General features: G+C 39.1%; 1 protein-coding gene across 1 annotated transcript in view; it reads left to right on the top strand.

Annotated features, from left to right (window-relative positions):
* Positions 1-341: 341 nt before the first annotated feature.
* MYB (v-myb avian myeloblastosis viral oncogene homolog) overlaps positions 342-25,376 on the top strand; it is a 36,955-nt gene continuing 11,920 nt past the window's right edge. Inside the window, exons 1-15 of the mRNA XM_011962114.1 lie at positions 342-390; positions 3,567-3,684; positions 5,505-5,576; positions 7,522-7,614; positions 7,859-8,079; positions 10,069-10,303; positions 11,882-11,962; positions 12,399-12,503; positions 13,793-14,047; positions 14,998-15,360; positions 16,941-17,083; positions 18,115-18,229; positions 18,320-18,445; positions 19,376-19,486; positions 20,949-21,056. Of these exons, the coding sequence (XP_011817504.1) occupies positions 3,604-3,684; positions 5,505-5,576; positions 7,522-7,614; positions 7,859-8,079; positions 10,069-10,303; positions 11,882-11,962; positions 12,399-12,503; positions 13,793-14,047; positions 14,998-15,360; positions 16,941-17,083; positions 18,115-18,229; positions 18,320-18,445; positions 19,376-19,486; positions 20,949-21,056 (2,109 nt within the window). The 5' untranslated portion in view covers positions 342-390; positions 3,567-3,603. The remainder of the gene's footprint in view (positions 391-3,566; positions 3,685-5,504; positions 5,577-7,521; positions 7,615-7,858; positions 8,080-10,068; positions 10,304-11,881; positions 11,963-12,398; positions 12,504-13,792; positions 14,048-14,997; positions 15,361-16,940; positions 17,084-18,114; positions 18,230-18,319; positions 18,446-19,375; positions 19,487-20,948; positions 21,057-25,376) is intronic.

Genomic DNA, 25,376 nt, shown 5'->3' with positions numbered 1-25,376 from the left:
AGGGAGAGGAGGAGGAGGAGGGAAATCCTTGTCCGAACTGTCAGTTGCTGGCTCCCCAGCCTCCACCGGCCTCTGGACTTCCCCAGCAGCACACGCTGGGGGCTCCCTGCGAGCGGCGGGTGCCGGGGCTAGCTCGGCGGCCGTCGCGGTCGCCACTCGGCTCAAGGGGACCGAGGCCGGCAGCACCTAAGGCCGCTGCCGCGCAACCGGGACGCGATCCCCGCGAGCTCTGCCCCTAGGCGAGAGGTCCCTGCGCGGCGCGCACACGTGGGTGCGACTGAAGTCGCCGCGCCTCCTCGCGTCCTCCTTCAGCCGCCTTAGGTCGCCCCGGCCGAGGCGCGGTGACCGAACGCACCCTCGCGAAGGAGTTCTAGGGAGAAGTCCTTGGAGGCAAAGCAAATTCTTTCGCCTTTCCTTAGGTTATTTTATTTTCTCCTACTGGTTTGTTGTTGAGCCTGCAGGCGCTGGTCCCCGCGGGGCGCTGAGAAGTTGCAAAGAGCGTGGGTGGAAACCCTGCAGCAGCACCCGCGGGCTGGGCTGGGCGGGGAGCAGCGCTGGGGCTTGACTGGGCTCTGAGGACTAGAGGGCGACTTGGGGGAGCCCCGGGCTCCCTATGCCTCCCCCGGAGCCTGGTCGCGCGGGGCAGGTGCTGCCCTCGAGGGCTCCACTTTTCGCCTTTAGAACTTAACAGGACAGCTACTGGGGTCGTCTGTATTTTTTTTTTTTTTTTTCGAGAGCTGAAACTGGCAGCAGGAGGAGGGAGTCGGGCAGGGGTGCTGGGAGGAGGCGCGGCCGAGGCTCCGCGCCCCGAGGTCTCGGCCGCCCCCGCGGGGCGGGGCCGCGCAGGTTCCCTGAGGCTCCAGGTAGCCCAGAGGGGAGGCGGCCGGGAGGGGCGGGAGCCTTGAACCTGCCTCAGGGGGAAGAGAAACCGGACTGCGGGCTCGGAGCCGTTTCTTGCAAGGGCGAGCGTCAACTCGGCAGGGATTATATTAACCAGGTCAGCGAAATGAGTTTGAACCCCTCCGAATCACAGTAGCGGCCACAAGGCACTTCCTCCCGCTCCCCTCCCTCTTCCCAACCCCCCAGCACCTCTTTTCTTTTTCGTTTCTTTGCACGGTTTGTTTCCTTGACAGAATGTAATATTCATAGTTGTACTCTTGTAACCACACCGGGTCTAGCAGGTGGGGAGTAGAGTGCATCAACCCTGAAATCAGCCTTTGAAAGTCCTCTGACTGTTGGGTCTGAGATCTCGTCAGAGCAGATAAAGCAAAAGTTATTTCAGGTTCCTTAGAAGAAATTAATCATGCTACTAGGACGACTTAGAGCAAGCAAATCGCATGCAAAGTTCAAAGGCGAGCCTGGGTGCCCAGCCTGGCAGGGAGACTCAGGAACTGGGCGCGTGAGCAGCCCCGGACTCGCCCTGCTGCGTCCTGGCCCCTTCAGGTCCTGCAGAAGTCATTCTCCACCTTGCCTCCAAGACCTTGGTTTTGTACATCTTTGCCTCTGTGCTTAGCTTTTAAGAGGCACGGAAGGACATGGGGGGATCATGTATTAGCGCTGGAAAGTACCTTAGAAATAGGATCCAAGCAAGCCCTTATGTAAAGGCGGGGAACTGAAGTCTTGAGAGAGAGGAAGTGATTTGTCCAAGTCATACAGCAAGGTGGAGGCTAGACTAGAACCTTTGCCTCCAGAACCCTAGTCCTGTTGATTCCCGTGCTCTCACCTGACGTTGGCTGCCCCCTGCGGGCGGCTGAATAGGTTGCTTGTTCCTGGGTTGTTAAACTGCTGCCCAGAGAGAGAGGTGCTCAATGACTGCTCTGAAAAATGTCCTCAGTTCTGAAAATGTGACCTCTAGATCCAGCCAAACCTGAAAAGTTATTTCGACTTGAATCTATGACTGCAGTTTCAGATTCCTCTGGTTTTCTTGGTGTCTCTCACATTTCACAAGGGACTGCATTTGGGGGCTTTCCAAGGAGTTCCCTATGAATCTTTCAAAAGATGCAGACCTACACCTCCGGGCTTTATAGCTTTTTTTTTTTTTTTTTTTTGCTTTATCATATCGTGTTTTATATTTTTGTAATTCTTGTTCAGAAGTTGTTTAGTGCCTCCTGTTGACAGTGGAAACAGAACTAGGCTATTGTTTCAAAACACAGACACTAAATTAAGGGAATTATTACAGATTATAAATATATATTTCCTGGAGTTTTATTTGGTGGTGGTGGTGGTATTTTAAATTTGGATTACATCATGTCACCATACAACCTGGACTATCAAATTGTTGCTTAAAATAATAGCTTTAAATTATGAGAACCCCCAATTCAGGATTTTTGGTAAGCACTTTAGCTTGACTTGTAGGGGGCTGGTAATATGCATATGTGAGTTAGTTTGGGAAGACAAAACCTGTAATGAATATAACTTTTCTTTTTAAAAACGATGATTTACATTATGACATGGCTTTATATCATTGTTTTTATTGGTCTTAGTTTAATGGGTTTCTCAACATTTCTATGACAAATTTTAGTGAAGTTTCTAAGATAGTATTTTTCCTATTTTTTATAAGAAAAACTATAAAATAAACTGTCTGTAAAATTATTGTCATCTAATCAGTATGTGATTAATAAACAGTAAGCATAGAGTTATATCTTCAAAAGTCATAAAATTTCCTAGGTTAACTAAATAAAAGAAAAAGCTTTTGAAAATATTATTGGGTTCTTTTAAATCCATGGATTTCTTCTGGGGAAATCCCTTCTGGATTAGGTTACATTTTATAATATTTCAAACACTATTCTGTCAGAGACAGAAAAAACAAGAGTAAGTAAGACTCTAACAAGTGGCCTAATTATTCACTTAGTTACTCTAGAAACTAAGTATTGTAAACATGGGCACAAGTTGGATCAACCAGGCCTGGAGTTGTGAGCAATTTGGTATTAATTTTGTTTACAAAACATTAAAGTTTGATCACTCAATGTTCTTATCCTTCCTTAGGTTTTAAAATCCTTTCCTCTTAGATTCTCCTAATCCTCTAGACTTTATGGGATGACTATAATTACATTTTGGGGTATATTGCTTCTTGATTTTTTTCTTTTTTTAATAAAACAAAAACCCCATTGGAATAGCATAGTTGAATTGTTTATTACGTTTGAGAAATATTATTTAAACGATGTGACAAATGCCAAAGATTTTGAGTGTTCACTTATATAAAGGACATGGGTTCTTGTTCCTTTTCTTGTCCTTAACCTTAAGTTTTCAACTTAAACCTTCACTGTTTGGAAGGTGGCCAAATGTGTAACTTGTCCCTGGTCTAATAGTAACAGCAGGTTCAGACATGCAGGGGAATAGGAAGGTGCCAGGTCCTTGGCCGTATCTGTGGATACCCATAACAGCAGAACCAGTTTACAATACTAGAGCAACAGAATGCAGCAAACAATCTTGTTGTGCAAGTTTTCAAAGTTTTGTCTTCACAACCTTTGAAAAGATTGTTGAGGAGTTTTGTGTAAGTTTTGTAATCCAGTAGTAGTCTAAATCCTCTTGTTTCAGCCCACGTCTACCCATTCTTATTTCTGCAGCATATATAGCAGTGACGAGGATGATGAGGACTTTGAGATGTGTGACCATGACTATGATGGGCTGCTTCCCAAGTCTGGAAAGCGTCACTTGGGGAAAACAAGGTGGACCCGGGAAGAGGTAACTAATCATTTTATCAAGACACAGAAAATAGATAGAGTGTATAATTTATAAAAAACAAAATTTCAACTAAACTACAGGTGCTCAAGATCATTAGCAGCCTCTTTGAGATCTTATTCTAGACCGCATGTGCAGCGTGCCCTACGCCCCCCACTCCATTATATTATCCATTTCCACGCTATTTTCAGTTTCTTGAAAGTCCTCTTCTTCTCATTTTAGGGTTCGTCTATGTTTCCTTCTGCCTGTTGAGTTCTCATCCTTTTGTCCCACCTTTTCTTCCCACTTTTACATCACCCATGAAGATATCACCTCTTCTGTGAAGCCATCCCTGGCTTCACCGAGCAGGATTGGATGCGTCCTCCTGTGATCCCATGCATGGATGCATGTTCTACTTTATTGTTGCTGGGACATATATCCCTCCTCCAGCTAACTGCAAGTCTATTGAGGGCAGGGCTCAATGTCTATTCATCTTTGTGTTTCCTGAATTCACAAGTACTTGACTCAAAGTAGGATATTAATAAATATTCTCTCAATAAGTGAATGACTTGCTACTCCCAAAAACAAAACAAACAAAAGAATAAAACACAACACTCAGAGAACTCATCTTTTTGCAGTGTATTCATTTAATATCCTTGATATATTTCACAGAGCGATCTATATGAAGGTATGTTTTAAAAGCATCCAATAATGGTTGGAGACATATCTGCTTCCCTTGTTTCTTTTTCAGCTGCCTTATCAAAAGTTTGATTTTGTAGGAATGAAAAAATATTTTAGAAGCAAAATTATTAATATGTAGAGAAAAGTTTCTCTAATGTTCTCAAACATTTTTGCAACTAATTTTAGATGATTCATGTTACAATAAATGGTATTGGCTCTTCTTCAGTTTCACTGTTCTCTGCTTCATTTAAGCCAGAGCTCCTTTTAACAGGCAGGTAGGATTCCCAGAGAGGCTCATAGGAAATTCATAATTTACCTATTAAGATTGTCCACTTGGATAATCCTTATGATACGGAAGTTCTGTTGTCAACATTGGTTTCCTAATTCTTGTGTCTGTATTATACCGGGGACCTCCCTTGTGTGTGAATGTTACCTTTGCAGAAACATAAGAAGGAATGCATTTATAAAGATACTTATGAACTGGTAGGATTGGGAACAGCATATAAAGTAAAAGAACTGATTAGCTGGAAATGTTTAATGTCTTTTATGTTCTAACACATTTGGCCTATCTAAATCTAACTAACTTTCTTATATACCCTTCAAGTTTAATTTTAAAAATGATCTTTATTTCTTTATAAAAGGTTAAACTAACTGGAAATATTCTATTTCTTGCTCCAGATCCTATTTATTACATAGGTAAATGTGTACTGAATCTAGCACTGGAATGCATTTTTTCCCAACCGAGTAAAGCAGTTATTTGTAATAAACACTCAATATATGCCAGGCATTGTGATAAATGTTTTGCAAAATTGCCTCATGTAATCCCCAGATAACCCTGTTAATATCAGCTTCATGTTAATAAATTGCCTCATGTAATCCCCAAGTAACCCTGTTAATTTCCATTTTATAGATGGCAATACTAAGGCCCAGTAAAGTAAAATGGTATACTTGCTTTACACAATTAATAGTTGAGTCAAGATGCCAACTCTGGTCTGACTCTAAATAAATCTATGCTCCCAAGTCAGAGTATTGCGTTTATATCTGCTGTATTTGGATACTTCAGAGAGATTTTTTATTCTAGATTCGTTCCCTCATTCACTTTAACTTGAACAGAGTTATATAGTAAATGACTGATATTCTAGGATTACCTTTAAATGTCTTAGGATGAAAAACTAAAGAAGCTGGTGGAACAGAATGGAACAGATGACTGGAAAGTTATTGCCAATTATCTCCCGGTAAGTTAGTAATTTTTTCTTATAACGAAAGGAAAGCTTCTCCCAAAGACTTCTATAAAATATTCTAGGAGGGGTTATTAAGATAGTGTATAATTTACTCATGTTTAAGAAGTGGGAGAAATGCCCTACCCATAACTTACATTTTATATTATAATGCATATAATTGGGATTTCTAAATAGATTATTAGAATTTAGTAGAATCGATTATTATAATTTAGATTATCAAGTTTTAAAAACAATTGCTTCTTGTTTTATCTTTTCATTTATAGGAAAATTAGTATTTTGATGGTTTGTTACATGGTAGATGATTAAACTTGATGTTTCCTCCAAGTCAGTTTTTCCTAAATTCCCTATTTTTGTCAATAGCAATACTTTTTGGCATGAGGGTTTAAAATTCTGGAGACCTTTCTTGACTTATCACATTCCCCCAACCCCTACATCTAAGCAGTTACTAAGGACCCTGGAATTCCTTTATAGTCAGTCCCGTCCTTTTCATTCTCATGGCTGTGCTGAAGGTTGGGCTCCTGCCCTCTCATTTGGACTACCGTATAACTTCCTAACTGGCTTCCCCACTTGTAGTTTTCCATTTTTCTTTCTTTTTTCTTTTCTTTTCTTTTCTTTTTTTTTTTTTTTTTTTTTTTTTTTTTTTCACCCATCTGTCCCTCATTACTTACAGGCTACAGAACATCCTGTCACCCAGTCACCCAGGCTGGAGTGCAGTGGCGCGATCTCAGCTCACTGCAACCTCTGCCTCCCAGGTTCAAGCGATTCTTGTGCTGCAGCCTCCTGAGTAGATGGGATTACAGGTGCCCGCCACCATGCCTGGCTAATTTTTGTATTTTTAGTAGAGACAAGGTTTCCCATATTGGTCAGGCTGGTCCCAAACTCCTGACCTTAAGTGATCTGCCCACTTCAGCCTCCCAATCCACCTGCTAGGATTGCAGGCGTGAGCCACCGCGCCCAGCCAGTTTTCTACTTTCCCGTTCATCCCAAACACCATTGGCAGGTGGAACTTCCTAAAATGCAGCTGTACCTTATCTTTTCAAAACCAACCACAGTGACTTAGAATCTCACAAATTAAGTAAACTGCCTTGACCTGGCACACAGAGGCCCCCTCTATTGCCCCAACTTACAGCTCCAGTTCTGTTTCCTACTTCCTCTAAGCAGGTTTGCTTGAATTTATTTCTGCTTTCCCTCCTCTGGGCTTTTTTGCTCCTGGTCTTCCCACCTCCTAGAATGTTCTCCCTTTACGTCACCAATTAAAGTTATGTCCATCCTTCAAAGTCCTTATGAAGAGCTCTTCAAGACTCCTCCCAAGGAAACCATTCTCCTCCTAAGAAGATGCTTCTCTACTCACTTCAGTATCATTTTGTTTTGGTCTTTTCTTCCAGACGAATCAAATTCAGCCTCTACGATAGTCAGTTATCTACTTGTCTTTTCCTTCTTATAATATTACAGACTCCTGTAACATAGGACCTATCTTTTATGCATCTTTATTCCTTCTGCAATATAAATACTATGGTCCTGAATTGAAGCACATCTCTTGTTTGAATGGGAAGCAAACTTTAGTCTTTTATGGTGGTTTCTGTGAAAGCCTGACAATATAGAATCTGTATCAAGCCTTAGGCCATGTAGATACTCTGCAAAAGTATCTGAGGTTAAGGTTAAGTTGGCAGGCACATGTGTAGTATGATGGTCCTTTAGATCATGTGGCAGCAATGTTTCCCTCAGGAGGCGGAGTGTCTAATTTTAGATGCAACTTTGATGTATTACTTGCGTGTTCTGTAGCCTGTAAGTAATGAGGGATAGATGGGCTCTAAACATGCTCTAAAATACTCTTAAATATTTTCACTGCATATGGTCTATGTGTGATTCCTATTACAACAAAAAATTCACATCCTTATCACATCATATCTTTATGGTGGTGCATACTTTATTTGTCTAGAATCGAACAGATGTGCAGTGCCAGCACCGATGGCAGAAAGTACTAAACCCTGAGCTCATCAAGGGTCCTTGGACCAAAGAAGAAGATCAGAGAGTAAGTTCTTTCTTCATTGGTGTGTGAATCATAATTAAGAATATTCCCAAAATGCTGAATATTTTCCTATTTGAGGAAGCAGGTAAAATGGGCAAACAGGAAGTAGAGGACTCTATTCCCATATTTCCAGTGAATAAAAGCAAATTTCGGAAATTTTCTAAAGATCTTGTAACACTGCAGAATGATTATACTGACTCATTACATAACTTTAAAACATAGGTTATTTTTGTGTGTTTATCTGAAGGTGATAGAGCTTGTACAGAAATACGGTCCGAAACGTTGGTCTGTTATTGCCAAGCACTTAAAGGGGAGAATTGGAAAACAATGTAGGGAGAGGTGGCATAACCACTTGAATCCAGAAGTTAAGAAAACCTCCTGGACAGAAGAGGAAGACAGAATTATTTACCAGGCACACAAGAGACTGGGGAACAGATGGGCAGAAATCGCAAAGCTACTGCCTGGACGGTAATAATATGTCAAAAAATATATTGATCGGGAAGAATGAGGGAGTGGGTATTGAACATTCTGCTTTAAATGTATGGTGAGTAAATTATATTTCATCAGTCATAAGTGTTTTATTAGATAAACCAGCTACATAGCTTTTAGAGATTGAAGACATCTTAGAGTTTATTTGGTTGAGAACTTCCAGGATCTGCCTAACAGTAAGCCCTGGGTGAAGACATTTAACTTTCCCCAGCCTCAATTTCCCCATTTCCAAAGTGAATCATACAGGGCCAGTGTTAGGATCAAGTAAAATGAATGTCAAAGGACTTGGTAAACTATAAAACTCTAAATGCATAGAAAGAAACTGAAGACAGTTTGTCTCTCTAGCAGTTCACATAGCTGGTTAAGTGACTCAAAGGAACTCAGCTATCATTTGCCTGATAACCATCATTCATTTCTTTTAATGTTTTTTTTTAATTATTATTTTTTAGAGACAGAGGCTTGTTCTGTCACTCATGTGTGACAGAATGCAGTGGCATGATCGTAGCTCAATACATCCTTGAACTCCTGGGTTCAAGGGATCCTCCCACCTCAGCTTCTTGAGTAGCTAGGACTACAGCTGCACCCCACTACACTGAGCTGATTTTTAAGTATTTTTTGTAGAGATGGGGTCTTGCTGTATTGCCCAGGGTGGTCTCAAACTCCTAGCCTCAAGCAATCCTTTCGACTCCCAAAGTGCTGGGATTATAGGCATGGGCCACCATACCTGGCCACCATTATTCATTTCATTATACCACTTTGCTTAATTTTTTACTTCGTTGATAAAGAAATAGTGTATTTCTTGAATTCTCATACTACTTCCAGGTTTTTAAATAATGGTCAGGGTAATAATGCTTTCTTTTTAAAGAACAAGGCAAGAAAATGACCTCATTATGAGGGATAACTATGGAAGCTCATTTTTGTCCCATTTTTCCCATTTAGTATATAACAGATTTCATTACTTTGGAAAGCGATACTTTTAATGATAAATCTTGCATTAAAATGATATAGATAGAAAATATTAAAAATAGTTTTATTCTTGAGCTTCATAATCCAGGAGAAAGTTTATGTAGTATTCTCTAGTGATGCTCCAAAGCATTTGCACCCTTGTGGTTCAGTATAAACTTAGAAATTTTAAGAGGTTGGTAAAAAAAGGCCTTTACTCCCATATGGCCTGAGAGGATACACTGCTGATTCTTCTCAAAATTAACAGGGCTATTGAACTTCCTCTTTCTTTAGCATACATTCCCCCACCCCCATTGAAATAGAAAAAGGGAGGCTTAAACGGTTTCTTTGAATTGAGAAACTGTTTTCCTGAGAATGGAAAGACTTTAGAAAAAATGCGTTGCCGTTTGAAAATATAGTGGGGGTTAGGATCTTTCCCTTCGGGATCCCATTTTCCACTCTCATCTCTGTCTGATTCAAAAAACAGTTGGGGTAGCTTTCAAAGGGTAGGAGGTTTTTTGGTCTCAAAAGTTCTTGCTAGTGCTTTGAGAGATAAAGAGTGAAGTATTCTTCATCAGCAGCATCTTATCATCCACTAAACTTCACCATGTCCCTATCGTGGTATGTAGGCCCTGCTGTGCCACATTCAAAGGAGTAATTTCTCCAAGGCAGCTGCAACTTTACATTGTGTTAGAGTCTTGTACCGCGACCGGTCAGAATAAACCTGAAGCGTTATTGTATTGAACGTACTCCTTTACCAAGGAAATGAAATGGTTAAAAGATACTGATATTTCTAGAAAACGACATGCATTCCAGATTGTGTAATTAAGAGAAATCTATGGATTTCTAACTAGGCACTAGAGAAAGCCTGATCTTAGAGGGTGGAGGAGAAGGAAACAATTAAAAAGAGAAAACAACTATTAGGCCCAAGGGAAAGGTCACTGTTAGAAACAGTTTTCTGTCAATTCACTTTAATCTGAATTGAAATTTTTGTTTGTGAAATTTGTGTGATATATTTCTGTGCAGAACTGATAATGCTATCAAGAACCACTGGAATTCTACAATGCGTCGGAAGGTCGAACAGGAAGGTTATCTGCAGGAGTCTTCAAAAGCCAGCCAGCCAGCAGTGGCCACAAGCTTCCAGAAGAACAGTCATTTGATGGGTTTTGCTCAGCCTCCACCTACAGCTCAACTCCCTGCAACTGGCCAGCCCACTGTTAACAACGACTATTCCTATTACCACATTTCTGAAGCACAAAATGTAAGCCATTCCTGAGAATCTAGTTTAATGAGAGAGATGATTAGTTTAGCTCCAGGTAATAATCATACTTTGCAGTTGTATACTTTTCAGAGAACTTTCCTGAGCATGATCATGGCCAGTCTTCACCGATGCCCTTTGAAGTAGATAGGATGTAGGTCTTGTTTGTTACCCCTGGTTTATGTCTCCAGAAACGAGGATGGTAAGTGCTTTGCCCAGGGTGACACAGCTCATAGAGATAGTGCTGACTAGAAAATGAGCTGTCTGATTCTAACTTGCTGCTTCAAATCTAATTGGAAGGCAACCTTTGAATGTAAATTTACTTAAGGTACTATTGAAGAATAGGGGAATGGAGTCGCATTTGTAGATGTAATGTTTTTCTCTTCCAAAATGAAAAGGGAAGGTAGTATTACGTTTAAAGAGGAGAGAGTTTGACACTGAAATTCAGCGGTTATGGTATGTTCCATTCTGGTAGTGATCAGGCAGACATGTCTTAATTTATTCACTCAGTAAATGTTTACCTTCTTACTCTGAGTCAGGAGCAGAACTTTGTGACATTCATTTTCTGATGTCTCCTTTCAGTTTCCATTGGATCAGTGTGATCCCTTCCTTATTTCTAGTATTTATATTTAGGGAAAGGGATAATCCATAATAGGTGGAAAAAGAAGAAGAAAGGGAAAAAAAAAATCGAGAAAATTTAATCTTAAGACCAACAATAATAAATGATGAAACGTACCCAAGAATAGAGAGCTCATATTCAAATTATATGCAAAGCATGTTCTTAAATAGTTTTTATTCTTCTCTGTTCATGGATTTGACTACAAACTTTACAGAAAGGTCTCAGATGAATAAATTGTCATAAATCTTGTGCTTTTTATTAAAACTCAAAATTATTCCAAGAAAAATGTATGTATATTTTTTTGAGACGGAGTCTCGCTCTGTCGCCCAGGCTGGAGTGCAGTGGTACCATCTCCGCTCACTGCAAGCTCCGCCTCCCGGGTTCACCCCATTCTCCTGCCTCAGCCTCCGAGTAGCTGGGACTACAGGCGCGCACCACCAGGCCCAGCTAATTTTTTGTATTTTTAGTAGAGACAGAGTTTCACTGTGTTAGCCAGGATGGTCTCGATCTCCTGACCTCGTGATCCGCCCACCTCGGCCTCCCAAAATGCTGGGATTACAGGCGTGAGCCACCGCGCCCGGCAAGAAAAATATTTTTATTTACAAACAGCTGGTACCATCAGTTTTTCCCATAGAAACAATTTTCAAACATTCATTAATGTATTTTAGAATATATTTTTTGTTGTTTTTTCATTGTGTTTTTCTGTAATTAAGGAACACATCCCAAAATGTAAAGTGCTTGTCAACACTTCCCAAGGATTGATGAGGACTTTACATTTTTTTCACTATGTTCCTTTAGCTGTTCAGCCATTTCAAAGGCCTGGCGAAATTTCACATTAAAAGGTTTTTAAAAATTGTTTAGTGTATTTTATCAGTAAAGTGTTTTTTTCTCTCAGTCCCAGAACAAAACCTCAGCATATGTAGCCTGAATGACGTGGCCTTTGTTTTGTCTTTTCCATCTAGGTCTCCAGTCATGTTCCATACCCTGTAGCGTTACATGTAAATATAGTCAATGTCCCGCAGCCAGCTGCCGCCGCCATTCAGGTAAGATCATTGATCATTCCCTGTTCAAAGCACCACTTTTAAGAAATGCTTATTTCTTTCATCTAAACACATATTTTCACCTGAGCAACTGAAGTAAAAAGGAAAGGGAACATGGAGAGGAGAGCAGAGTCTTGGCCAGCAATCTATTAATCTTGTCTTCTAGAATGAGTTTGCTCTAGAGTTTTCTGATTCTTTGATGTTGCAAGATGAAATAACTCATCAGTCAGCATCTACTCTTGTCTGAGATGTCACATCACTCCCTGAAGTCTGAAATAACATTCACAAAGACTTCTGTAGGAGCCAGTTTGGTTGGTGTTGTTTTCGCAGTGAGGCTCTTTGGGCGGTGTGGTACCTCATGACCATATTGGCTACATTTATTGTATTTGCAGCTTCCAGTCAGACCTTTGTCTTTATTTCCCTTACCTTGTAATTTCAGAGACACTATAATGATGAAGACCCTGAGAAGGAAAAACGAATAAAGGAATTAGAATTGCTCCTAATGTCAACTGAGAATGAGCTAAAAGGACAGCAGGCGCTACCAGTAAGACTGTCATCATGTGCTTGAATGAGGGGATAGCAGCTTTGCCTCAGTTTACCTAAGCACTCTTCTCTTCTAAATATTACACTTACCAAGGCTCTATATATCCTTTCAGAATGTCTCAACACAAGAAGTTGCTTGTAGTAAAATGTAGTTTGTATCAGAATATATGCTGATTAAATTGGAAGCAGTCTTTTTGTAATTGCAATAAAAATGCAATATCCACTTATGATTGTTATCATCAATTTTGTTTTCTTCAGAAGGACTATAATCAGTTTAAAGACTAGCAAAGATAAAATGAATGAAAATCTGCATTTTCTACAGAGCTATGTATATGGTACCATTTTGGTTTTTTTCTATTATTTTGTTAACCTATATTTTCATATTTTATAATTTCGGATATGATTTGATGCATGTTCAGTATATACATGTAAAAGGTTATATATAAAACCTCTTCATAAATAACATTAGCTGCTCTCTTTTATTTGCATGTGTGAAAGTGATGTGGGCCATTACTGAATTCTGACATCTTCTTTAGTGACTGGGCAGCCAACTGGGATGGCTCCTTGTGCTTTGTAACATATATAGTTAACCAACAAAGACAATAAAAGAGAAGTGATGCCCAGTAGGTATTCCTAGGGGTAAATTTATTTTTGTTAAATAATAAGATGATTATGTGCACATGCTAGTTCGACCACTTTTTAACTTTAGTTAATGTTTTGCAATTTCTCCTGTTGTGTGGTCATACTGTAAGGAGACTTCTGTTAATTTGCTCTTCTGCTTTCCTAACCACGTTGATTTGGCAGTGCTTCACTGCATCAATGCAATCTGTAGCATTAGAAAGGGATAGAAGCAACAAGAATATGTGTAGATCAAAGCAACTCTGCCTCCTGAGTGCTCTAGCTTTTTTGTGGTTAGAATGCAAATAGGACAGTTCTTCAGTTCTTCACTCACAGCAAGCATTTATGGACCTTGGCAAATTATATTAAAGTGGAATTTTAAGACGATACGAGAATTATACTTCGAAATATAGACCTATGATTTGACATTTTTACAAAATTATAGCAAGGTAATCATATAGTAGGTACAACCTCTAGCACTATTAAAAACAGGGTCTTGCATTGATAAAAGGAAACATCTTGACAACTGTTTCATAGGCGTAAGTTTGGGATGATGCAACTACTCTTATCTTTCCTCCAACAGCATCTGATACCTTGTGCAACTTCATTGCTAAGTTCCTTCTCCCTTTCTTCTCTCCTCTCTTTATTTCTACACCCTTCCCCCTTCCTTAGACACAGAACCACACATGCAGCTACCCCGGGTGGCACAGCACCACCATTGCCGACCACACCAGACCTCATGGAGACACTGCACCTGTTTCCTGTTTGGGAGAACACCACTCCACTCCATCTCTGCCAGCGGATCCTGGCTCCCTACCTGAAGAAAGCGCCTCGCCAGCAAGGTGCATGATCGTCCACCAGGGCACCATTCTGGATAATGTTAAGAACCTCTTAGAATTTGCAGAAACACTCCAATTTATAGATTCTGTAAGTAGAATTGTGAAGGGAAGTTAACGATTCTGGAAGATCAATTAGAAAACCCATTTCTTAAATCATTGCCATTTTCTATAGCCAAGATGTTATTAGCATATATTAATGTAAAGGTAGAAGTATGATTTTTATCTTCATTCATATGTTTTTTCAAAGGTCTGATTTCATAGCATACCGAGACGAAAGTATTTATAAATACTTACAAAACAGGACTTTTGAAGGAAGAGTTTTTTTTCACATTTTCACACTTTTCCTTCAAAAGTCATATTTTTAAAAATAGTCAAATTGATGACTTATAAAGCAGAGCCTGAATTATGGGAATGGAATGGTGTTTGATTTACTTTTAACTTTTTTTTTTTCTTTGCTTCATGGTGCTTCTCTAGAATTTTGTCTTGCTTTTGAACGGCACATTAAGGGTTTGCTTACTCAGAGCTGAAAGCCATCTTTTAGTGTATTTGAAGTGATAATCAGCTCGTTGGTCATACCTGGCTCTTTCCACAAAATGCTGATTATTGATTACTAGTCCTATTGCTTCACTGAGATGAATCATCTTTAGTGAAACAAATTTGTATTCAGCACCTCCTCAGCAAACACTTGGTTCCTTTCCCAGTTGGTTAAAAAGCATTTATTGTACTCATTGGATAGGAGATGACCATTGCCATAATATGCCGTCTAGAAAAGGTCTTCATTTTGCTTTCCATTGCATGCAGATGTAGAGTGTCGGGAGGTCCCTGCAGCACGTCAGAGGGCCAGCCTCGAGGCAGCCCGCTAGACCCCGCTCTACTGCGGTATAACAGAGCAACTGCTCATCTTGAAGCTGTCGCTCAAGAAGCCAAACCAATGGGCCCAGTGTTTGCTTTGCGTTGAGCATCTCTCTCTCAGTGCTGTGTTTCAGGTGATGATGGCACATACTGTCTCAAAGTTCTGTGCCTCCCACATTGTTTCAGGATTCTTCATCATGGTGTGATCTCAGCAGTTTTGAATTCTTTGAAGAAGCAGATTTTTCACCTAGCCAACATCACACAGGCAAAGCCCTACATCTTCAGCAAAGAGAGGGCAATGGGACTAGACCTGCAGGAGAACCTAGCCCAAGGGTGAACAAACGTATGTTGAGTGAGAGTTCACTTGACCCACCCCAGGTCTTACCTCCTGCAAGGCACAGCACAATTCCGCTGGTCATCCTTCGAAAAAAGCGGGGCCAGGCCAGCCCCTTAGCCACTGGAGACTCTAGCTCCTTCATATTTGCTGACGTCAGCAGTTCAACTCCCAAGCGTTCCCCTGTCAAAAGCCTACCCTTCTCTCCCTCGCAGGTAGAACACAACTTCTGCACAGCTGTTACTCATTTTCAACAGACACCTGAGCCTTAATAATCTAGAAACTAATACTTCGGAACAAATGACTAATTGCTGCTGCCTTCGCTGATTTCATTCCGTAGTTGAATCTAGCTGTTGCTAAGTTATACTGCCTCCCAAAGTTTAGGCTGTCTGCAGGCTAACTGTTGATTTTGGCATCATTCTCTCTCTTTTACTTTTTGGGTGGTTTTGAAAGATAGTTGCATGAAACGTACTTTTATTTCCTTCAACACTAGAGTTTAACATTTCTGTCCCTTTCTGTTTCTCCCACCTGATCCCTCCCTTTAAAATTGTTAACATCATTTCTGCCTCTTTCATTTATTCTTATGCGATTCACTGACCCAGGGGAGGAGGGAACCAAATTGTGTTTATATAACATTTGGGGTGCAGCTAGAAAATTTAAAGGTTCCAATTCATCTTTAAGTGGAAGAGTTTGGGAGGAAGAGGAGAAACAAATGCTTAAGGAAGAGAACATATTTTTAATTTCAGTTTCTCAACATTGGCTCTTTTGAGTTGTGCCATGCTAGTGCACATTACTAGTGCAGTTTTTGCCAACGAATATTTTTATTTCATACAGCTTTTTCTAAGGCATGAAAATTACAATGCTTATCAGAGATTTGTGTTCCTAAATTATTTAAATAATTAAAATTAGTAGATAATTTGGTACTTTAAAACATTTTTCCAATTGTATCTGTTGAATTTGTTTTAAGAACAGATTTAGGTATGATATAGGTATGTACATTTGAGAAACACTGAATCAAACAAAAAGTTAAAAGTAGGTTTCTTAGCTGGGCATAGTGGCATGGGCCTGTAGTCCTAGCTACTGGGGAAGCTAAGGTGAGAGGATCGCTTGATCCCAGGAGTTCAAGTTCAGTCTGGGGAATGTAGCAAGACCCCATTTCTTTAAAAACTTTTTTTTTAACTGCAGGCCTTCTCGGAGTTATTAATATGCCCTTGTGCCTTGTGAATTTCCAGGAGAAGATTACAATATGTTGTGTTTCCCAAATTTATTTTACCTTGGAATTATTTATGGAACACCTAGTTTTTCCCAGAACTTTAGTGTTCTGAGAGACACAGTTTATTATTCAAGAATTTTCCACATAATGTAAACCTTTTGTAATACTAATTTTGGTTCATATATTATTAAAGAGAAAAAACAAAGTATGAAAGGCAACTATTAATTATTAACTATTATTTTCCCCAAAATCACTAAAGCCTTTTAAATGTTAAGAAAGAACACATCTCATTATCTTTAATGATAAGTGTCATTTATTGAGACTATTTTCTCAAAGTTTTGCAAGTTTTTCAGCATTGACCCTAAATTTTATTTCTTGGAAACCACACCCAAATCTTGGCTGCTCGGTTGAAATAAAACAATACCCTAGTCAACATGACATGCTTGTTAACATCTTTATTACTTAATATAGTGGGTCAGTAAAACATTCTTGTTATCTAGGTGTGATTTTTAAATTGTGATTTTTAAATTTAAAGAATTGCCATCTAATCTAAGTAATTTTTTTCTTTTTCTCCATGTTTAGTTCTTAAACACTTCCAGTAACCATGAAAACTCAGACTCGGAAATGCCTTCTTTAACTTCCACCCCTCTCATTGGTCACAAATTGACTGTTACAACACCATTTCATAGAGACCAGACTGTGAAAACTCAAAAGGAAAATACTGTGTAAGTCTTTGGTTCAGGAAATAAAATTATTTATCTTATTTACTTATATTTAATTAATGGAATATAGTCCCCAGATGTCTGATCCACTTGTATGTGTGTAATTTTACTGGCCACTTATATATAATCATGTCTATTCTCCCATTGAATATATCTGTCCTGGGCATATTTCAACTACCTACTGGTAGATGGGAAGATAAACTAAATTACCTTTGTAACTTACTCCAAAATTTCCTATCTATGCACAAGTAGTTTTCATAAAACTTATCCATTCAGTTTGTTTGTTCCCTCCATAAGGCCTTCTTATGAAAGCCAGATTTTCAACCTCCTTTCCTCTCTAATTATAAGTTTCAGAATAAGAATGAGTATGATTTCTTACCTAGTTTGTATTTTTATTTAATTTTGTTTGTTTATTATTTATTTATTTTTAGTTTGTATTTTTTAATCTTATTTTTTCTTTTTGAATTTATGTGTAGATAGGACCTCTTCTGACATCCCCAGGAATATTATATGATTAGAAGCCAAGGGATGAGTAAGCAGTCATTTTTATTCAATAAAGCCTTAATCAATTCAGAAAAATGGTAGAGAAAGTGTGAATTATCAGAAACCTTGAAAAGAAATGCACTCTTATTTCGAAGTACAAAAAGTAAATTTTGAAAGGTTAACATGTTTCGTAGTATGGGCTCTGTTTTCATGAACAGGGAAAACTGATTTGTAAATGACATCAGGTCTTCTTGATGCTCATAGTCTTATACAGATCGTAGGCACTATGTGTGTCTTCAGAGCCATTGAGGAAAGATGGAAAATCATTTAATGCTTTTATTCTTCGAGGTATAACATTTTGAAATATTTGAAAATATGTGATATGCATATTCTCTTTTTCTTAACGAATAATATGATTAATCAGCATACCCAATTCTAAATCCATAACAGAGTTTGTTGTATTCAGTGGAAAAATATTAAATGTAACAGGTAAAACCATGTAGGGACATGTATTGTTTTATATTGAGCCACTGTTTCTTTTCTTTTTAAAGTTTTAGAACCCCAGCTATCAAAAGGTCAATCTTAGAAAGCTCTCCAAGAACTCCTACACCATTCAAACACGCGCTTGCAGCTCAAGAAATTAAATATGGTCCCCTGAAGATGCTAGTAAGTTCTAGAAAAGTTCTTGGGTTTAGTTGATTTATTAGTCCCGTCAGAAGTTCTCTCTGATGCAAAAATACCCACTCTTCCCTTTAGCCTCAGACACCCTCTCATCTAGTAGAAGACCTGCAGGATGTGATCAAACAGGAATCTGATGAATCTGGAATTGTTGCTGAGTTTCGAGAAAATGGACCACCCTTACTGAAGAAAATCAAACAAGAGGTAAACACGAAATCCTTTGGAAGCAACAAGCTGAGAATCCTGCCCACTTTGTTCCTTGTGTGCAGCTTGATGTGTCTGCCATTGGCACTGTGCATCACCACCACTTTTCATGCGAGATTTCCATACAAGGTGCAGTGAAAAGGTACTGCCAGACTGTAGGCATCATTGACCTTTCCTTTGGGAAGCCAAGCCATCTCTATCTGCTTCATGTTTGGACAGAAAACATGCTAGAGAGGATCAAGAAAAGGGAGGGAAACAGCTTTTTAATGTACTTTTAAACATTACTGATTATAGAAAGTTGATATTTCGTTTTTAGATGTGAAGAATTGGAATTTAAATTAAAATAATAGTATCTTTAATTCATTGTATTAAAAAAAGGGACTCTAACCTGCAAGGATCAAAGTTTTAGCTTGTTGGCCACAGTTGTTTTCCAGCAGGTTAGATACAGTGCTTCTTGAATTTATTTTCATGTAAAGATAAGTATTTGATATTTTTTCATGGTTAAAAATCTGATTTGCTTATTCAGTAATGCAGAGTTTTACCAGAAGTGTGATTAAAAACCAGTCTTTTGTCACCAAAAGACCCTTTATGTCACCAAAATAAAATCCTTGACAGATACAACACTACTAGATATATCATTAAAATATATTTATAATAGAATAAACACCTAGAATCAGAACGTTGGTTGAAAACATAGGAGCTTTATGGGCAGTAAATTTGGAGCTAGTCACATTTTAAATTTGCCATCAGTGGTTCTTTGTTGAATCCAGAAGCAAATGAGCTGATAGTGTAAGCAAAATGAGCTGATAGTGTAAGTTAGCAACATAGTTTTATGTAAGTATTTGAGGGACTGGCCAGAAATATACTCCTGACTGTACATGTTTCATAGGAAGTTCTAGAAACAACAAAGCACTTTCTATATGCTTTCAGGTGGAATCTCCAACTGATAAATCAGGAAACTTCTTCTGCTCACACCACTGGGAAGGGGACAGTCTGAATACCCAACTGTTCACGCAGACCTCGCCTGTGGCAGATGCACCGGTATGTGTGCACTGGCCCCCAAGTTGTTACATGACGCTGGCGCCTCACACAGTCCTGTGTGTGGCATGTGGGGCTGCTGCGGTTTCAGCACTGCCTCTTTAAGGCATCTTATTTCTAAATATTCTCCTGTGCATGGTTTTTAAAAAATGATTATTAATGTAGAGTATACAGTTGAGTTTTTTCATGTATTAGAAACATTGCAGACATTTTCATTATTTGTTTTCTTATGATTTGAGTGCCTTTGCCATTTAAAAAAATCTGCTACATGGATATAAAAACTATGTTAATTTTTATATTTTCCTTTATTTGTCTTCTAAATAATATTGTCTTCTTGTTAAGTTGTCTCTTGTTTGGTTTGTGTAGCATCTCATATGGTATCAACCAGTGTCTATAGCAGATGCCCAGTAGTGTACCCAATTGCTTTGGGTTACCACCACCATTTTTAAAGTTTATAATTTGTGAATGGTTGTCCTTATGTCTTAAGGAAAATCAGAGCTAATAACAACTGCTGAGATTTATTTAGTAGGTACTAAGTGGTAAGTACTATTCTAGGGGCTTTCAATGAATTAATTCAAATAATTCTCACAATTATCCTGTAAGGTTGGTATTATTTTTATTAATTTTTATTTTTTTGAGACGGAGTTTCGTTCTTGTTGCCCAGGCTGGAGTGCAATGTCGCGATCTTGGCTCACCACAACCTCTGCCTCCCTGGTTCAAGCGATTCTCCTGCCTCGGTCTCCCAAGTAGCTGGGATTACAGGCATGCACCACCACACCTGGCTAATTTTGAATTTTTAGTAGAGATAGGGTTTCTCCATGTTGGTCAGGCTGGTCTCAAACTCCCGACCTCAGGTGATCCACCTGCCTCAGCCTCCCAAAGTGCTGGGACTATAGGCCTTAGCCACTGCGCCCGGCCAGGTGGGAATTACTATCATTTCTGTTATGTCAACTGGAAAACAGAGGCACAAAGAGGCTTAGTCATTCGCTCAAGATTATATACCTAATAAGGGATGGTGCTGGGCTGGAACTCAGGTCTTGTTCTAAATTCCCTACTTTTCACCATTTTTTACCAATAATTTATAGCTCTGAAGTGTTGATAGTTCTGTACCAGTATATGAAAGAAAGTGTTCTCTCCCCAGAACTTCGTTAATCTTCTGTTTTGAAAGGCATGTATTTATTAATTCATTCAGCACATGTGTTTTGAGTGCCTAACACATGCCTAGAATTCTGGGATCCCAAAGGAGCTTTGTGTTGTGGTGATGTTTGCCACAATGGGATTAAGGTTCAGACATAGTTGAGTTCTCCTTTTAGCTCGTAGTGAGGAGAATTTCTGGCAGATAACTGCGTTGTTTTATGCTAATGTGTATCATCTCATAGTAATCTACTCTCCACAGTGTTAGAGAAATGTTGGCTCTCATATTATCCAACCTCATTTAAATTTCAAATTATTCTCTTCCCTTTAGAATATTCTTACAAGCTCCATTTTAATGGCACCAGCATCAGAAGATGAAGACAATGTTCTCAAAGCATTTACAGTACCTAAAAACAGGTCCCTGGCGAGCCCCTTGCAGGTAATTACTATTCCAACATTGGTATTTTAAAATTCATTCGCTGAAAAACTGTCATCTTTGATGGTGGTGGTGGTGGTGGTGGTGGTGGTGGTGGTGGTGGTGGTGGTGGTGGTGGTCTGTTTTTTGTTTTCAACATTTTAACATAGAGGAGTAATGCTTGTATACTATTTCTTGATGTCTAGAAAAATCCAATAATTCCTTTTTGCTACTCTTATGAGACATGCTAGAAATTTTTGAGTGCAGATTTCCCAAAGCATGATGAAATGAAACATTTCTTGTTGTGACTAAGACTAAGATCATGTATGACACGTGTCACTATCTTCTGCCCTCAAATGTTTTATAAAAATATATCGATATAGTTTACTTTATGCTCCAAATTTTTTATTTTTTATGCTGTATCCCTAGGCAACCAAAGCTCAGAGACTGTTCCAATTTTAAATGAAGTCTGAAATTAGTCAGACAGAAAATAATTGCAATGTATTTGACTGTCAGAATAAGAAAGTCAACTGTCAATGTTGTGAGGCCAATCTGAAGTTGACCATCTGCTGTGAGGTTTTAATATCAAAAGACATTTCCCTTGTAACCCTAAAGTGGGTGTGTGTTGATGAAATACAACAAATTCCAAATTAATCCGGAGCCAAATGTAAATAAGAATGCAAATTTTGCTTCCCTAAATTATTTAAAGCAGTTTCTAACATTAAATAGCCCAATACCCAGCCACCTGCAGAGCCCTCTCTCCTCCATCCACCTGTGCTATGCAGAGGGAAACTTCATAACCCTAGAGAAATTGAAGAGCCTGGATTCAGAAGTTGAAAGTCATATTTCTTGCTGTAAGTTAAATGGCACGATCATAGGATAGCAACCTTTGAGAGTCTGCCCATTCCCTTAAAGGGGTTTCCCATCCTTGTGATAGTTTCTCATTCCAAATTGTGAGAATCTTAAAACTTGCCCTGTTTAAGTATTTGCGATGCTTAGTTTTTCGGGTTTTGTTGTTGTTGTTTTGTTTTTTGAGACAGGGTCTTACCCTGTGGCCCAGGCTGGCGTGTAGTGGGGTGATCTCGGCTCACTGCAATCTCCACCTCCCAGATTCAAGTGATTCTTGTGCCTCAGCCTCCCAAGTAGCTGGAATTACAGGTGTGAGCCACTGGCACCCAGCTATTTTTTTTGTATTTTTGGGTAAAGACGGAGTTTTGCCATGTTGGCCAGGCAGGTCTCGAATTCCTGGTTTCAAGTGATCTGCCCTCCTCAGCCTCCTACAGTGCTGGGATTACAGGTGTGAGCCACCGCACCTGGCTGATGCTTAGTATTATTTTGAAATAAGGGTTGCAAGCACATTTTGTTTAATTAAATCAGATTGATTCCTTCCTGGCCCTTCTCTGACAGCAATTGTTTTGGTAAAATGGCTGTGGACTGGAGTGTGAGACAGGGAGTCAGTATTTATGGGGAATCTGGACAAGTTCCTATGTCAGTGAGTCTAGAGTCGGCCCCGTGTGGCGAAGACTCAGAATATCACAAAGAGGCTGGACGCAGTGGCTCATGCCTGTAATCCCAGCACTTTGGGAGGCCAAGGCAGGTGGATAACTTGAGGTCAGGAGTTCGAGACCAGCCTGGCCAACACGGTGCAACTCCATCTCTACTAATCCCAGCTACTCAGGAGGCCGAGGCAGGAGGATCGCTTGAACCCACGAGGCAGAGGCTGCAGTGAGCCGAGATTGTGCCACTGCACTCCAGCCTGGGTGACAGAATGAGACTCCATCTCAAAAAAAATACCACAAAGAATTGGCAGATGAGGGAGAAAATGAACTCCACCCAGACATAAGAGGAACCCAGAAAGGGAATTACAAAGATTCCAAGGCAAAGGGCAGCCATTTCAAACTTTTCCTGAGAGCTGTTCTTAGGTCCAGAAGGAAAGCTTTTGCTTTTTTTTTTTCCTTCCCGTCTAAGTTACTTGGCCCTTGATTTCTAGAGAACAGAATTCAACTACTGCTATTAGTGCTATTAATATTTTAATTCAGTTAGATTAAGTTTTATGTATATTTTCTAACCTAGCCTGGGGCCAAGTTGTATTTATAGTAGTATAGGAAAAGTCTGTTCTAAATTTCAAAAAGCAAACACATAAATATACTTGGGGACAGTTACCATTACATAAGTTGAAAACCCATAGTTCAGTATTGAACTTTATCAGTATATTTGTATTTTATTTAATGGAAATATTGGTTATCTCTGAAACTCAAAATTAAGTTGTAGCTCTATTTTATTAATCTGTATTCTTCTGTCTATCAGTGAGTCATACTGGCACTTTATGGATTCTAACATCTAGATGTACACTGAGATTGTTGTGTATGGTGAAGGTAATATTTGTCAGTTCTACCAAACTGAATAATTGAGACGTGAAAGTTAATTTTACAGTCAATACTCCTGTCTAAACTGTATAGTTCACTGGTTTACACTGACCAGATATATTTTAATAATCTGCTATAAAGCCAGGTTCAGTAGCTCACGCCTGTAATCACAACACTTTGGGAAGCCGAGACTGGAGGATAGATAGCTTGAGACCAGGAGTTTGACACCAGCCTGCGCAACATAGCTAGACTCAGTTTCCATTAAAAAATAATTAGCTGGGTGTAGTGCACACCTGCAATCCTAGCTACTTGGGAGGCTAGGGCAGGAGGATCCCTGAAGCCCAGGAGTTCGAGTTTACGGTGAGCTGTGATTATACCCCTGCACTCTAACCTGGGAGACAAGAGCAAGACCTTGTCTCTAAAAAAATTTTTTTAAGGCCGGCCGCGATGGCTCACGCCTGTAATCCCAGCACTTTGAAGAGGTTGAGGCGGGTGGATCACAAGGTCAGGAGTTCGAGACCAGCCTGGCCAACATGATGAAACCTTGTCTTTACTAAAAATACAAAAAAATAGCCAGGCATGGTGGTGCGCACCTGTAATTCCAGCTACTCAGGAGGCTGCAGCAGGAGAATTGCTTGAACCCAGGAGGTGAAAGTTGCAGTAAGCCCAGATCACGCCATTTCTCTTCAGCCTAGGCAATAGAGTGAGACTCCATCTCAAAAAAAAAAAAAAGAAAAAAAATTAATCTGCTATAATAGATACTAATTTATTTTAAGAAATACTTACTGAATGTTGCTCTGCATACTTGCCAGTTGGGAGAAGAAAATAAATCTTCACTAAGTGAGTGAATGCTATATACACCAAGTATCTCCTTCATTTTATGTCATGGAATTCTAGCTTCTGATACCACAGAAATATGTGATTTCTAAAATGTTTCAGACTATTGTGATAAGTATTAGAAAATGCATCAAGTGACTCTAAATATTTAAACATATATGGCCTATACTTCATATAATCCTGACTAAGTAATATTTCTATGGATGTTTTTATGCAATTTGTTAATTTTATTTGTTTAAAACACAGTACTATTTCATACAGTTCTATTGATAATCCAATTTGACCTAATTAGGCGTATTTCTCACACATGGTATTATTGGACATATTGCACATTTATTAAATGATATATATTTTACTTAAGAGTACTTTATATAATCTCTAATTTTTGTAATTTGTGGTTACAATAAATCAAATATTAAGTGGGATTTTAGGCAAACCATCTAGACATTTTCGTCATAATGGTTTTATTAAAACAGCTAAATAGGAGTTTCAACATATTTTAAAATTTGAATACTTCTAAAATGTAAAATATTTGCAACTGGTGTAATGCAGTTGATCGTCTATCCCTCTAAATTGTCGAAATAACTTAGGTGCAAGAACAGTTTATTGAAGAATACAGGAACTGCGCAATTTTGTGTTTTATCATTTCAGTTTTAATCACCCTGGCTTGATTATGGCAATAACGTTTTAGAAAAGCAATTGAGACCCATGTACTGGGCCATTACGGTTTTGCTTCTAACATACATATAAATGCACATACTTATTTGTAAATATGTATAAATTACATTTGCTGTTTTAAAATTAGAAATGCCAAGAAGCTATGTATTTGACATTTTATTATAAATTTTATACACATATAGAAGTATGGAAAATATACTATGTTCTAGAGTTAACACTTGTTATCATTTTGCCATATTTACCTCATCTCTGTTTTTTTTCTTGAGATAGAATCTCACTCTGTCACCCAGGCTGGGGTGCAGTGACGTGATCTCAGCTCACTGCAACCTCTACCTCCTGGGTTCAAGTGATTCTCCTGCCTCAGTCCCCTGAGTAGCTGGGACTACAGATGTCCACCACCATGCCCAGCTAATTTTTGTATTTTTAGTAGAGGTGGGGTTTCACCATGTTGGCTAGGCTGGTC

This window comes from Colobus angolensis, unplaced genomic scaffold, assembly GCF_000951035.1.
Source record: "Colobus angolensis palliatus isolate OR3802 unplaced genomic scaffold, Cang.pa_1.0 Scaffold58, whole genome shotgun sequence".
In the NCBI taxonomy this organism is placed as follows: domain Eukaryota; kingdom Metazoa; phylum Chordata; class Mammalia; order Primates; family Cercopithecidae; genus Colobus; species Colobus angolensis.
Note: the sequence above shows the minus strand (reverse complement) of the source record. Positions and strands in the feature narration are given on the sequence as shown.